General features: G+C 54.6%; 4 protein-coding genes across 4 annotated transcripts; 1 reads left to right on the top strand and 3 right to left on the bottom strand.

The window, feature by feature from the left end:
* Nucleotides 1-1,323: 1,323 nt before the first annotated feature.
* Nucleotides 1,324-2,402, top strand: Asppvi_001208 (putative LaeA-like methyltransferase; the record flags this gene model as incomplete). Its single annotated transcript, XM_043297509.1, has 4 exons — nucleotides 1,324-1,382; nucleotides 1,436-1,546; nucleotides 1,611-1,882; nucleotides 1,951-2,402. 4 exons carry the CDS (start codon nucleotides 1,324-1,326, stop codon nucleotides 2,400-2,402), a joined length of 894 nt encoding a protein of 297 aa, XP_043153444.1.
* Nucleotides 2,403-2,465: 63 nt separating this feature from the next.
* Asppvi_001207 (TAPT1 family protein) lies at nucleotides 2,466-5,567 on the bottom strand (the record flags this gene model as incomplete). Its single annotated transcript, XM_043297508.1, has 1 exon — nucleotides 2,466-5,567. The coding sequence occupies one exon, from the start codon at nucleotides 5,565-5,567 to the stop codon at nucleotides 2,466-2,468; it is 3,102 nt and encodes a 1,033-aa protein (XP_043153443.1).
* An 869-nt stretch (nucleotides 5,568-6,436) lies between these two features.
* On the bottom strand, nucleotides 6,437-8,510 carry Asppvi_001206 (uncharacterized protein; the record flags this gene model as incomplete). Its single annotated transcript, XM_043297507.1, has 3 exons — nucleotides 6,437-7,902; nucleotides 7,957-8,383; nucleotides 8,448-8,510. The coding sequence occupies 3 exons, from the start codon at nucleotides 8,508-8,510 to the stop codon at nucleotides 6,437-6,439; spliced, it is 1,956 nt and encodes a 651-aa protein (XP_043153442.1).
* Nucleotides 8,511-10,691: 2,181 nt separating this feature from the next.
* On the bottom strand, nucleotides 10,692-12,956 carry Asppvi_001205 (uncharacterized protein; the record flags this gene model as incomplete). The annotated part of the gene is made up of 1 exon (XM_043297506.1): nucleotides 10,692-12,956. One exon carries the CDS (start codon nucleotides 12,954-12,956, stop codon nucleotides 10,692-10,694), a length of 2,265 nt encoding a protein of 754 aa, XP_043153441.1.
* Between the last annotated feature and the right edge of the window lie 517 nt (nucleotides 12,957-13,473).

Genomic DNA, 13,473 nt, shown 5'->3' with positions numbered 1-13,473 from the left:
GTTCAGTTAACAGATACGGCGTAGTCAGATACCGAGTGCAAATCAAATCCCGAGGCAGCATGCCAGACTCAGCAACCTTGAGGAAGGGGATAAACTCCACCTACGCACGCTTGCATGATTGTACCCAAAACCAGGATTGCAAGTGGATCCAGACGGGCGTCCGCTGCGGCCCCAAGACACTGGGGTCGACTTCTGTGCAGAGAGAGGAGCCAATGGTGGGTGTCCGCGTGTATGTACTATTGTTTAGCTTTGAAGGATTAATCATGCAGAATGTATTATTTTCTACTACGGTGTATTTGATATTGAGTAGAATGTGTTGGGATGAGGGGCTTCACTTTTACTTTACTCTACTTTCCATTGATAGACGATGGACGATGGATGATAGAAGAAGATGTTCTAAGCGAGCAGCCCCTATCTAATACCTGATTAGCAGGAGGGTTGAATTCTGATTTGATTCGGGTATTTCTCCCATCTCTACCGTAAGCTGAACCTTCTAATGATTAATTCCAAATCAATTGGACTGTCAGCAGTCAGTGCCAGCATGTGGATCCTTCAACAATATATCCACCCAGCGGTCTGGCTTCTGGAACCTCTGCATCGGTTGCATTGCGTTTACGCCAACGGCCAGACAGGGGCGAACCACCGAGACACAGTTGTCACTGGAGAAGATGACTACCTGCTAACCATTTCCTGTAGTTAGTGCTTACGGCAGGAAGCAAACATTCAATTGCACGAACAATGATTCCAGAGGACTGACACCACTGCCTCGTTTCGGTCTGGTCTGGTCTTGGTCTTGTACTTTTTCCTCCGTCCAGACTCCAGACTCCACTAGAAACCAATAGACTACAGAGTAGATGATAATAATGATGGTATTAATCCCTGGGCTGATCCCGGCATCCCGCAGCCCAGACTCGTGGGCCCGCTGGGGCAGTTTCCCTCTCCAGCGGCCTGCATCCGAGAGCATCCTGATTCCTGATTCCATTGTTTGTCACGGAATGCGGCCGCTAATGGGCTGTCAGAAGTCGAGTGGCGTGGCAGGGCATGGCATGGCCTGGCCAAGAGCATATGATATGATGTGATATGAGAGTATGTCATGCTGGGGGAGTGTGGGTGTAGTCTTACCTGATTGTGAATATGTGTCTGCTTCATGGATATCTCCGTTTATTTAGGGTTCATAGCGTTCAATTCACTCTTTTCTTTCTACAGAGGAGAGAACTCTGTATGAGGGTATGACTTGCAGTGCATAGAATTCCATACTCTTATTCTTTATATCATATCTATCTATCTGTGTCTCCTGTTGATATCATTCTGATATGTAACAACATGGCCACCCCATCTGACGCAGCCTACCTCCTAGGTCGTGATCCCGAGGAATCAAAACGGTAGCATCCCGTCCTGACTGATTGATATATGCTACTGACGCTGACATCTACAGCCTCAACGCCCAACATGCCTTCCTCGTCGACGTCATCGGCGGCACCCCCATCCATCCATCCATCCCAACGGCAAAAATCCGCACCATAGCAGACGCAGGCACAGGAACAGGGTACGCCGTCATGCAATCCGACTAACAGTTGCTATGATCGAGGCATGACAACTGACATGACCAGGATCTGGCTCGTCGACGCCGCGCAAACCCTCCACAACCGTCACCCCCGCCACAAACTCTCCCTCCAAGGCTTCGACATCTCGCCCGCACAGTTCCCCTTCAGCTCGCTCAAATCCCACCGCCATGCGATCCAGCTAACAGTGCACGACATCCTACAGCCGTTCCCAAAGGAGCATTGGGGACGGTACGACCTCGTGCACGTGCGGCTGCTCGTAGGCGCCATGAAGGAGGTGGATTATCCGCTGGCGGTGCGGAACCTATACGATCTTCTGAGTGAGTCTTCCCTTCTCTTTGCAATTCCTTGCACTCCTTAGTCCTCTAGCTAAGCAGACTGCGGACAGAACCCGGCGGCTACCTCCAATGGGACGACTGCGACACCACCGCCTTCTGCACGGACGACCCTACCCCCATCGACATGGAAATGCGGCAGATTGTCGTCGACGCTGTCGAGAAGCTCGGCCTCTGTGCCAATGCGCCGCAGTACCTCCACCAGCTGGCTGCGCAGACAGGATTCGTGGATGCCCGCCTGTACGCCAATAGCACGGCGGACAAGCCGCATCTGCGGGAGCCGGCGCGGACGTGGCTGATGCAGGTGCTTCGGGCGCTGATGCCGCATGCGATGGTCAAGTCGGGTGAGGTGGTCGATGAGAAGAAAGCCATTGAGCGCGCGGAGCGGCTGGTCGAGGAGTTTGGGCGGCATTGTACGTCTGCGTTGCCGTTGGTGAATCTGTATGTTTTGGTGGCGAGGAAGCCGTTGCGGGCCCGGTCGTGGTGTAGTTGTACACTCATGTAAATATGCGTTGACCTTGATAATGACCGTCATGATTATGATAATGAAATAATTCTTACATTCTATCTACCATATTCGCTTGGCCACCATCTCGTAGCGCTGCACATGGTCCATCGACGCCTCGCCCTCTTTCGCAGCCTTCTCCTTGTCTCTTTCCTCCCGCGCCTTCAACCGGCGCAGTCCCTCCGGGTCATCCGCGTAGATCCACCGCCGCTTGTCGTCGTTCACCTCGACCGATCCCCAACCGCCCACGCGGCGGCTGCCCTCAATCGCAAACTCGCGTCCCCGAGACCCAGTGCCCGTGGCGCTTCCGTTTTCCGTCTTGTGCGCTGACTGTTCCGCCTCCCGGGCCTTCATCGCCTTGTACCGCGAGCGGGAGTACGCTAGCAAAAGCATGCCCACAAGCAACTTTAGGATCAACAGGAGGATAAACGCCGTCAGAATCAGCACAATGGTGAAAATGTACACTGATTGTGCCGGCGAAGGCATCGCGTTGGCCAACACCCGTCGGAAGAAAGCGCTGGCGTGCGCGGCCGAGGCAGGGAGGATAGTGCGCAAAGTCAGCGGCGGCGCGGACGGGAGCGGCGACGGCACGTAGTGGCTGTGGATCGAGGCGAGCGAGGTCGACTCGACCGCCGTCGAAGAAGGTTGGTGCGGAAGCAGGGCGGCGAGGAACATCTGATACGTCTGGATTGAGACCCGGAAAAAGAGGCACGACAATGGGATGACCGGAAGCCCTAGACGCTTTGTGAGGTTCTGGTCGCCAAACGCATTGGTGTAGTAGTCCTTGGCCAGGACATCCAAAAAGCGGCCGTAGATGGCCGGCCGGGTATTGTTGAACTTGTTGATGTATGCATGCTTGAGCCAGTCCACGAGCATCTCTGACCCGAGAACAACCAAGAAGGGGCCCAGCACCTGCGCCAGTGTTGGCAGGAACGAATTGACTTGGCTGAAAGAGGAGATAAGTGAAGACGGAAAGAATGTGAAAGACTGAGGGAGAATAGAGGTCGAGGACCTGGGAGGAGTCGACAGAGGGGTGCTGTTGGTGCTGGTCGACGGGCTACTCAGGCTGGAGCTCAACGTGCCAACAAAGTTGAATGCGCCCGTTTCCACGATGTTACGCGAGGCGATGATCGTGAGCATCAGCCAGAGCTGGAATCTCTCCACCACATCCGCACAAGTGAGCTGGAATAAGTTCTCCTTTTCAAACTTCTTGAAGACCGTCGACTTGATCTCGACAAACTGGTTCGAAAGCAAAAGCGTGATCAACGCGTTCGAGTACGAGTTGACTGCCACATTCAGCGTCATGACTTGGTAGAACAATGACGTGGCGTGAAGCACAGTATAAGCCAAGGCCAGCAAAAAGAGGCCAAAGGGCCGAAACACCTTGCTGCGTCCGTCCGGGCGACGCTCTAAGGCCTCACGCGAGAAGAGACACTCGAGCACGTCTTGTCCGATGGCGGCCAATAGCCGATCACTGACCTCCAGCACATTGTAGATCACGTACAGTTTGATAGCCGCCTGGCCGCGAATCCAGTGGTACATCCGGCTGGCGTCAAAGTACATGAGCACACAGCATGTAGCAATCATGAGCAGTCCCTTGAGGATGTCGGCTTTGTCGTCAGGCAGAAGAGCAGAGGGGATGGACTTTTGCCGGCGATGTTGATGCTTGTGTGTATCGGCACGGTGCCGTCGCCGCGATTCCCCGGACTTGGTCCTCGGTTCTCGCTCTGTAGACGCACCTCGCGGTCTACGTTCAGACTCTGCGACGTGGGCTGATCTCGTCTGCCTCCGCCAGACTCTCCCAATTCCCTTGATGACAAAGTCCCAGACAAAACGAAACTCCATGCCCAGATTGACCAACCAGGATCCCAACAGAATATACACAGCCTTGCAAAATCGCAGGGGGAGGATCGTGAAGGAATACAGCCATGCGTCCAGGCACCCCATAATTCCAAACCAGAGCACCTGCTCCAGGGCCGGCGGCAGTTTCAGAAAACTCGACAAGCGCTCGAGTTTGACGCGCGATGACTCGTACGGGAAATCATTCGTGACGGAGCGATGGATATACAGAGGCGAGGGTCGGCCAGACGAAAGCTCCAATTGCAGGTACGTTGGCACTGACAATGGAGGAAGCGGGATGGACGGCGGCATGGGAGACGCCAAGGCAGGCTCAGTGATGATCGGCGAAGGGCTGAGTTGGTGCTTGGATTCCTGCTCCAAGCGACCGTTCCCCAGACCAATCCCCGGGCGGTCCGGTTTGGACCGCGACGCCCATGTCTGTGCTAGCCGTTCGTTGGTCCCCGGTAGCGTCGGTCGTCGCGATGAGGTGGGGGTCGAGACTGTCCTCGAGGCATGTGGCCGAGTGCGCCCGTTGGACACGGAATGTCTCGATGCAACGGGGGTTCCCAGCCCCATTGCATCCTCTGGCTGGAAATCTCTAGCAATATGACCAGCGTGAACTCTCGACTCGCCCGCGTCCGAATCCGCAGCTGTTGTATGTATACCATCCGACAACACCCGTCGACCTGGCTCTGTCTCCGAAGCCACAGGACGATACGGTATCGACTGCGGCGACGACGTGAGCTCCTGGATCTTAGCCGGGGATAGCTTCAGGACCTTCTCTCGCTCTCGATCCACATCCTGCCCCTTCGAGGGCGACATCTTCCCCGACCAGCCATTCAGCGCGGCGCCGGCCTCAGCCCCTTGAAGTACATCGACCAACGATGTCCGGTAGGCGTGATCACCTGATCCATCATTTGTATGTTCAAAAACAAGCCCCAGAGCCTGCTGTGGGGGAAACTGTCCGGCTTTCAGCTCGGCGTAACCATTATGAGCCTCCTGGTTATCCACAGCCCCATTCGCTGTCGTAGTATCGCTCGTAGTCTGGCCACTCCCGTTCGTTTCATGAGGTATAGACTTCGTCCTCTGACGCCTCAAGGTTTGCGATTCGTTCCCGTTCGTGGTTATATCCCCGGTCTCGCTTGTAGGTGTCTCCGGTCGGGGCACGTCTGCGTTCGAATCCCCATCCGCATACAACTCACGCATTCCACCGCCCTTCGTGCCATTTCCTTGCTGCAGATCCCATGACTCAACGGAGGAACTCGCGGGCGGGTGGTTGTCGTGGCGTGAAGTGTCGGAGGAAGAAGAACGCCGGTGAGGAACCATTGCGGGGAGCGATGGCGATGCGCATCCACGACGTTTAGGTAAAGCGGGTGAATACCGTCGTGTGTGTCCTCAGTGAGGATCTGAGCCCATTCTGTCTGAGGTAGAGAGGTACTCAGGAATCAAATGATGTACCCTGAACAGCGACGTGGAGCTTATTCTGATGACAGTTGACACATATGGACGGAGTAGGCTAGTGGATGAAGCAGGGACCAGGGAATTTCCTTTTGTGGTTAGTTGGCTGCTTTCGGTATGGTCGCTGACAGGTACTCCGCCCTCGGTTTGTTGTGACGGAGGCTCCCTCGCATACAGTAAGGAGACACTAGATAGGACACACAAAAGATATATTTTTTGACGCTCAGAAAGACAACTTAACCGCATGTTGAGGTTTAACACTATGATGGACGCGTATAAGCATTCAGACGCACAGATAAAGGAGTAGCCTCATGCTACCTATGGCCCAAGTCAATTGTGATCACATGATTGGTCGAACTGCCTATTTGGGAATCTGCTCGCACTATCACGCAAGTTTTAGAATCAAATAAGGGTTGTAATGAATTGTTACAATCAATGCCATTATGTCTAGGCTGCGGTTATCTGTTTCGTGCTCAAGATACCTCCACCATGGCCCCAAAGTAAAGCAGCGTCAATCCATGATATGTTCCGAAGAAGGTATCGAAACAAGAAAAATAGATCTGATAAGATCCAGGGGGTATCTACAGCGACCTGAAGCCGCCCGTCATGAAGTGCAAAGTCCGCTGATCCGGTCATCAATCAATCACAGAAGAAACCTGCTCTTCTGAAAGTCGTAACATAACATAAACCTAGCTGCTTCACAACTGATCGTTTTGTATAGGTCTCATGCTCAACAATCAGGCGTAGTCTGGTCGATAGGGCCGCGGTTGAGGATTGTAGCCTTGCGGGGTGTAGGCTCGTACAGGTGTTGCTCGGTTGCTAGGCTCGTTGGGTGAGGTAGCGCTGCCTGGTCCGCCATAAGCTTGATAAACGGGTGAATTTGATGGTCGAACGCCGGCGTTTGGCTGGCTCGGGGTCATTGGGGACGGATTGAATGCAACGTAGCCTCCTTGCTGCTGTGGGCTCTGCTGCTGCGGCCGAGGCGTAGCTCTCTGAGAAACTGGAGTATACGTTCTTTCGGCATAACTTGCAGCTGTATCAATGGCCAGCGGTGGTCGAGCCTGCCCGGCGTTGTTTGGAGTGTATGCTCGTACGGGATAGCTAGGTTGTGGGTTGGGTGGCGGTTGGGGTGTTCCCCTGTGACTTTGAGGAGAGAATGTCCGAGATGGATAGTCCTCGCCAGGCGAGGCAGCAGCTCCACGCGTCAAAGGGCGTGAGTAAGGATCGGGGGCTGCATTATACGACTGATATGCGCCATAATTTTCGTCGTAAGGTGCATTGGTACTGTAGGGGTCGGGATAACGGCGTGGCGCTTCCTCATAGTCGTCCTGGTTCATCGTCGTCGGCATATGGCTTGGTGCATTGGTGGGCGGCGCTGGTGTACGCGTTGGCCGAGTTGTCGGTGGCCGTGATACGGGTGTGTAAGATCGTGTTCCGGGCATCGGCACGCTGCTAGGGACAGGAGGAACAGGCGGCGCAGGTGAAGACCCGCGATCAAGAGGGCTGTAGCCGGAGACCGCAGTAGCCCCAGAGTACGACGTTAATTCCGAATGTGCCGACGATTGAGTCACCGTTCGGCTTAAGGCTGGTTTCTCCGTCCATGATACGTCGGGGAGAGTAGGAAGAGTTGGGTTCCGCTCCGGTGCGGCGGTTCCTGGGCGCGAAGTATACGGCGGGAGCGTTGTTTGAGTCATAGAACGCGAGAGAGTTGTGACGGTGGGTGTCTTGTCCTCCGCATTCAGGTCAACCATCATCGGTAGGGTCGGCTTCCGGTCCAGGGCGAGGTCGGGTTGAGTCGGCGCGCGATTCAAGGTGCTCTTGGCCAAAGCCTTGTCCACCTTCCGGCGAACGACGCGCATGAGCCGGCTGTTGATTTTTCGACGGCAATACACCTTTAGAGAACCATCCTCGGAGGGGATATGGTGGAACAGGAAGATGAGGTAGAGGATCACGGCAGATGCCAGTTTGAGGATCGACAGCACCCAGATCACGAGCGTGAAGAGCATACCACAGAAKACCACGGCTCTCTGGTTGTTGTCCTCGGCTAGGATCTTGACATTCTCGAAAAACTGTACGATACCTGCTTTGTTGTCGTCTACCGAGTGTTCACCACCGGGAAGAAGGTCCATTTTCATGACGGAGTACAAAGTGATGGCATTGACGACTTGGCGGGGCCCATCTGCGAATACTGTATTCATCCAACCTAGAATGGCACGTCAGTTGATACCCCAGTGGTAGACAAAGTAGGATGGCTTACTCTCGAAAGAAAAGTACGCGAACAAAGCCACATACTCGGCGCCCTTCTTACTCTTCGTGAGCTCCGCAAAGACCAAAAAGCGTCTCCAGCCGCGACCACGTTTTCCCATACGGATACTCTGGATTCGCGCAGCCAGAGGGTCCAAGTAACTTCGGGCAATGCTTCCCGAGCGCATCGCGCGAATCGCATGAAGCCACCGGAGAAACAACAGAACGAAAGAGATGATAATGCAAACTGCAAAGATCCATCGCGACACTGTAAAGGGAATAGCCGGTTCAATTGATCCGGCCCATCGAGAGAACGCCAGCAGATTGACCGCCGTAAAGGTGTCGACGCCATACACCGCGATGGATATCAAAAGAAAGACATATACCAGAAAGTAAGAGAAGGGCGTTAGACACGAATCTGACTTGAAGTCGTCCAGATTCTGCCAGCAAAGAATTAGCGACACCCTTGCAATTGTCTTGACCGCGACCATGTTTCACACTTACCACCGAGTCCCATTTCTCCTCCCTTGACACGGGACCCTTTTCGCGCTCACCGCAGCAAGGCATATTTGTGGGTATAACTGTCCTGGTAGAAACAGATACCGAACGGTAGAGACGAAGACGAAGTTGGAAACGACGGATTCACAACGAATGGTGAGTTACACCTGACGAGATTGAGGTGCCACTGAATCGACCTGCTCGGGCCAGCCGCGCACAGTCGCAATCGCACAACAGCGATTATAGGAATGAGAGACGAAGAACAATATGTTCGAAAGATTTCTTTGGAACTTCGAGCGAGAGCCCAGGACAAAGAGCGACAGAGTTCCAGATGATCGATTTCGATCGGCGGCTACGAGATCCCCAGGCGCATGGCCCTTGGACGGTCGCAAAGCGCTCGTCAAAGGACCTGTTTCAGGGGAGGGATCAACAACCGCAGCGGATCAATCGCACAATGGCCATTCACCATTGACTGCGAATTCGATGCACGATGCAGATGAGACGCAAAGGAGTGACTGAAGGTATTCTACTTCATATGAGTGGAAGTAATCGCGATGGATCCCTTTGCCAAGATAGGGGTCAGGGCGCGTGTCTGTGTCAATGTGCGGATTGTGGGGATGTACAAGAGGTTGGAACTTTAAGGAATGGACCCTGACGACTGACAACTGACGAAGCTGAGAAAAAGGTGATGCAATAAGGAATGGAGGGGTTCAGCAGATGAAGAAGCTGAAACGGACAAAGAAAGAATGGATGGATTGAGGAAGAATAATGAAGGTTGAAGGCGAAAGAACCGTTATTGATGGCCAAACCGTATTTTCCTCTAGTACCTCTTGTCTATTTCATCCCCTCGTTTTTCTCAAACCATCACCCAATAAACGAACAAATCAGCTAATGGAGACAAAACTCCTTTTCAAGCCGAAACAATTCGGGCGCTAGACTTTCCTGACCCATGGAGGAGCAGTTCTCTCCACACAGAGTATGTACGTCCTTGTTGAGAAGAATGCATCCTAGTCTCTGTCTACTGGTCTGCATTAAGACGAATAACTGGACATGAATCCTGGACATCACACCATGACAGACTGACAGACTGTCAACTGTCAATAATAACAGTTCTTATCAGGAGTCAATCAGTGTTAACACCGAGTACTGAGTACCATTGCAAAGGCATGCTATAATCTGTATCCAATAGATAGACGGTATCCAAGTCTCCACAAAAAGCACCATAATCAACAAAGCCTTGGATCAGGAACGCCCGTGCTTGGCCTTCTAGCATTTAACCTTTTTACCATAGCTAGTAAGTTCCTTAGGAGACTACATACTCTTGTCTACTCAGTCTGTGTGATTTACATGATCGCACACAGATAACTACTGGAAAGTGAAATGGGTAGGTATAGACCCTTCTCATTTAGCGATAAATTGACCCACCATACTCCGTTCGTTGGTAGTATGGAGAATGTGGACTCGAGTGGGGAAAGATGAAACAGCGCGGGTCTACAGGGCGGGTGGAGGAGCATGTAGCATCTCATGAAGACTATGGGCATGAATATCAAAGGAAAAAGCACAACCAGTGAAATTACAAATGCTGTGGCATAGGGCTGGAGGTGATCTTCCGAGTCGATCATTATCAGCCGAGGTTGATCAACGACTGGCAATCACAGTACGAACTGGGAACGTCTACAGCATCAAGTCTACGACGAGGTCAAATCATACTCATTCAATCATCACTCAGCTGCAACTGAGCGGCTCATTCATTCGTCCATGTGAAAAGAACAACGCCAGAACGCCATAGAGAAAAACAGACGCTCGAAATCAACCCTCCGATCCGCCGCCATGATCAAGGCTCACGCCGACTTCCGATGATTCCTTCCGTGGGACGTGTGTTTGTCCATCAAGGACCCCTAGCCCGCCCACCAACACACGCCMGCCTCGCCAAACCCAAAGTCCATCTCTGAAGTTCAAGTCCCCGGCCCGAAGGCAATTCCTCCTCCACTGCCCCCCTTATCCCTGGCAAGCCGTGTGCGTGTCCATCAAGGACCCCAGCCCACCCACGTTCCGCAACACGCGCTGCCCCCGTTTACCTTATGCCACTGCGAGGATACCGAGCCGAAACGTCGACATCTAGGGAAGGAGTAATAGGGCCCCGACCCAGAGACTCTGCTCAGGGGTCCACCGGCCCGTTGCCATGAAAGCCCCGTCGAAACGGGACTCCCCGACCGGTCCAGGTGGGCTGAATAAGCACCCTGTAGGAAATCAGGGGAGAGTAGGAGGCCGGCGACCGCCAGGACGGCGGGCCGACGCTGCCTCTGCGTTCGACAGAGAGATGCGCAGCTTTCGGTTGTCCTCCTCCAGCTCACGCGTTCTCTTGTCCCAACGGAGTTGGTCCTCCGTCCGCTCTCTCCGTACCCTATCAAGGGCAGCCCGCAGCTTCTGAACGTCCTCCTGGACAGCCTTGCCGGTCGGGCCAGACGGTCCCTGCAGCTTGAGCTGCTCGACTTGGCGCCGGAGGTCGTTGATTTCGGCCTGCTGCTGGGCGACCTTCACCTCGCTCTCGGCCAGGGCGGTGGAGATGGACCCCAAGTTGCCAATTTGGCGCTTGGGGATCTCTTGCAACGCGCCTCGGGCAGCGTCCTCATGCCTGGTCAGGCGGGTCTGGAGGATCCCGATGGTCCTCTCGGCAGACACCGCCCTCTCCTGGGCCCTCTGTGCGTCCCTCATGGCCAGTCCGACCTTGATTTGGAGGTCTTCGACCTCCGCCTCAAGTTCTGAAGCCCGAGCCTGAGCCCGAGCACTGGCCGCACGCTCCTGCGCGAGAGTCAAGTCGCAGGCGTGTCTGAGTTCTTGCATGGATTGTCGGAGGTTTGATTCGGCTGCGCGAGTCTGAGCGAGGGAATCCTGGGATTCCCTGAATGCGGTCTCCGCCGTCGCTCTTGTCGACACGAGCTCGTGCTGCAGGGCGGATATCAGCCCGAAGGTGTCATCGTGCTCCTGCTGGATTGCCGCMAGAGAACCACACTCCTGCGACAGGGTGCCGCACAAGGCCTGGAGCAACTCGTTCTGGGCAGTGAGTTCCTGGGCTTGAGCATCGAGCTCGTGGACGCGATCGGCGAGTTGGCGACGTTCGGTTTCGGCATCGTTTGCCCGGCCACGAGAGTCGCGCTCTCGGGCCTCTGCGGCGGCCAGGCGGTGCTCGATGGCGACGAGCTGGTCATTCCGAACCTGCAGTTCGGCTCTGAGAGAATCGACTTCGCCCAGGGAAATGTCCCCCGCCTGTTCCCTCTGGGCCTGCAGCTGCTGTTCCAGCTCGGCCACTTGGTTGCAGAGGGACCGCACTCTCGCAGTGGCATCATCCTCCACCGCTCTCGCTCTACCCTGGGCCAGGCTGAGCTGCGCCTCCGTTTCCGCGAGCTTGCGTCGCAACTGGGCAACGTCAGTCGACTCGCGGGCGCGAGTTTCCTCGGCGCGTTTGACTTGGAGGGCAGTCAGCCGCTTAGCTTGAGCCCAGCCATCCTCCATCCGTTGCTCGGTCGCCCTAAGCTTCTGGGTCGTGGCGGACAGGAGACGTTCCTTCTCGGAAAGGATGCCTTCGTACCTGCCGATCAGGTTCATCAAGTCATCCTGCCGCTTGTTGATTGACGACCCAGGAAGCCGTGTCTCGCTGCCGGCAACGTGGTCCGCTCTGTGGCCCGGAGACGAGGGCTGCTGGAAAACGACGACGACACGCGGGAACAAGGCGGTCTCGGAGAGAGCGCGGAACAACCACGCCGCCGTGATGGCGAGCGAGACACTGGCAACCACGAAAGCAAGGATTCGGAGGTGGTGGATCTCGCCGTCGATGTCGAAGAGACGTGGCAGTTGCCAATCGTCCTCGATTGTCGCGCGCAACTCGAGTCCGTTCTCCTCACCGTTGCAGAAGGCGACCCTCCCCCACTGACGCCAGGTAAGCCGACTAACGATGGTCCACCGTCCGTGGATGCCCATGCAGTACAGGGACAACTCCTTTGTCTCAGTCAGCAGACCGTCGGCAAAGCCAGACAGGAACTGCGAAAGAGGGAAGAAGAGCCACACGTACGCGGTCATACCGCAGACAAATGAACCGGCTAGCCGGCAGACTGTTGTCAGGGGTTGATTGGAGGGAAACCACCAGCTGACAACGGCGGAGACGAGTCGGACGAGGCGACGGTCGACAATCGGCTGCTTGACCCGATCCTGCACGATGGTGCCGAGCTCCTGACGAGAGCGAATGCTAACCAGCTGCATAACGAGCGAACTGGCTGCGGCAACCACGGCAAGGATCAGTGAGACGAATCTCTTCACGACGGCCGAGATCCAGGGAGCGAGATCCTCCCAAAACAAAGCCATGACCCCCAAGAGAGTGACGAGCGCAAAGGAAAGCGCGGCGCCGGTCGTCAAGTCCGCGTAAGCGAACTGACGGAGCCAGGCCTCTGCCCTTGTGACTGGGGCGGTTTCGTCGTAGGCTGCTCCATACAGGAAGTACATCTCAACGTGAGAGGTCATGGTGCTTGGGAGGTGGTGGAGGGGAAAAGAATTCGATAACACGAGGTTCTTGTCTTTTGGAATGTTGTCGAGAGAAGACAAGCACTTGGTGGCTTCTTAATGAGTCGATTTGAGGAGAACGACAAAGAGATGATTGAGGTTCTTGGAAAGATGCTCGGATGAATTGCTTTAAGATCTTTGTTTGCAGATTTGATATTGGCTTGAAGAGCAGCTTGGAGGTTTCAACGATGGTAATAGAAAGATGCTTTCGCAGAGAAGGAGAAGAAGAAGAAGAAGAAGAAGAAGAAGAAAAAGAAGAAGAAGAAGAAGAAGAAGAAGAAGAAGAAGAAGGGGACAAGGGAAACACAACAAAATGAGTGGCAAGAATCACCAAAACCTGCTCCAGCAAGAGGTAAGCGAGATCGAGTGAATGTTCTCATCTCAAGCAAGGCATTGGGGAGCTGAAGCTGGGAAGCCAGCAGCAGAACCGGGCCGGAAACGGGCACAGAGTGAATATCGCACGTCTGTTGGGGGTCAG

This window comes from Aspergillus pseudoviridinutans (assembly GCF_018340605.1).
Source record: "Aspergillus pseudoviridinutans IFM 55266 DNA, scaffold_1, whole genome shotgun sequence".
Classification (NCBI taxonomy): domain Eukaryota; kingdom Fungi; phylum Ascomycota; class Eurotiomycetes; order Eurotiales; family Aspergillaceae; genus Aspergillus; species Aspergillus pseudoviridinutans.
Note: the sequence above shows the minus strand (reverse complement) of the source record. Positions and strands in the feature narration are given on the sequence as shown.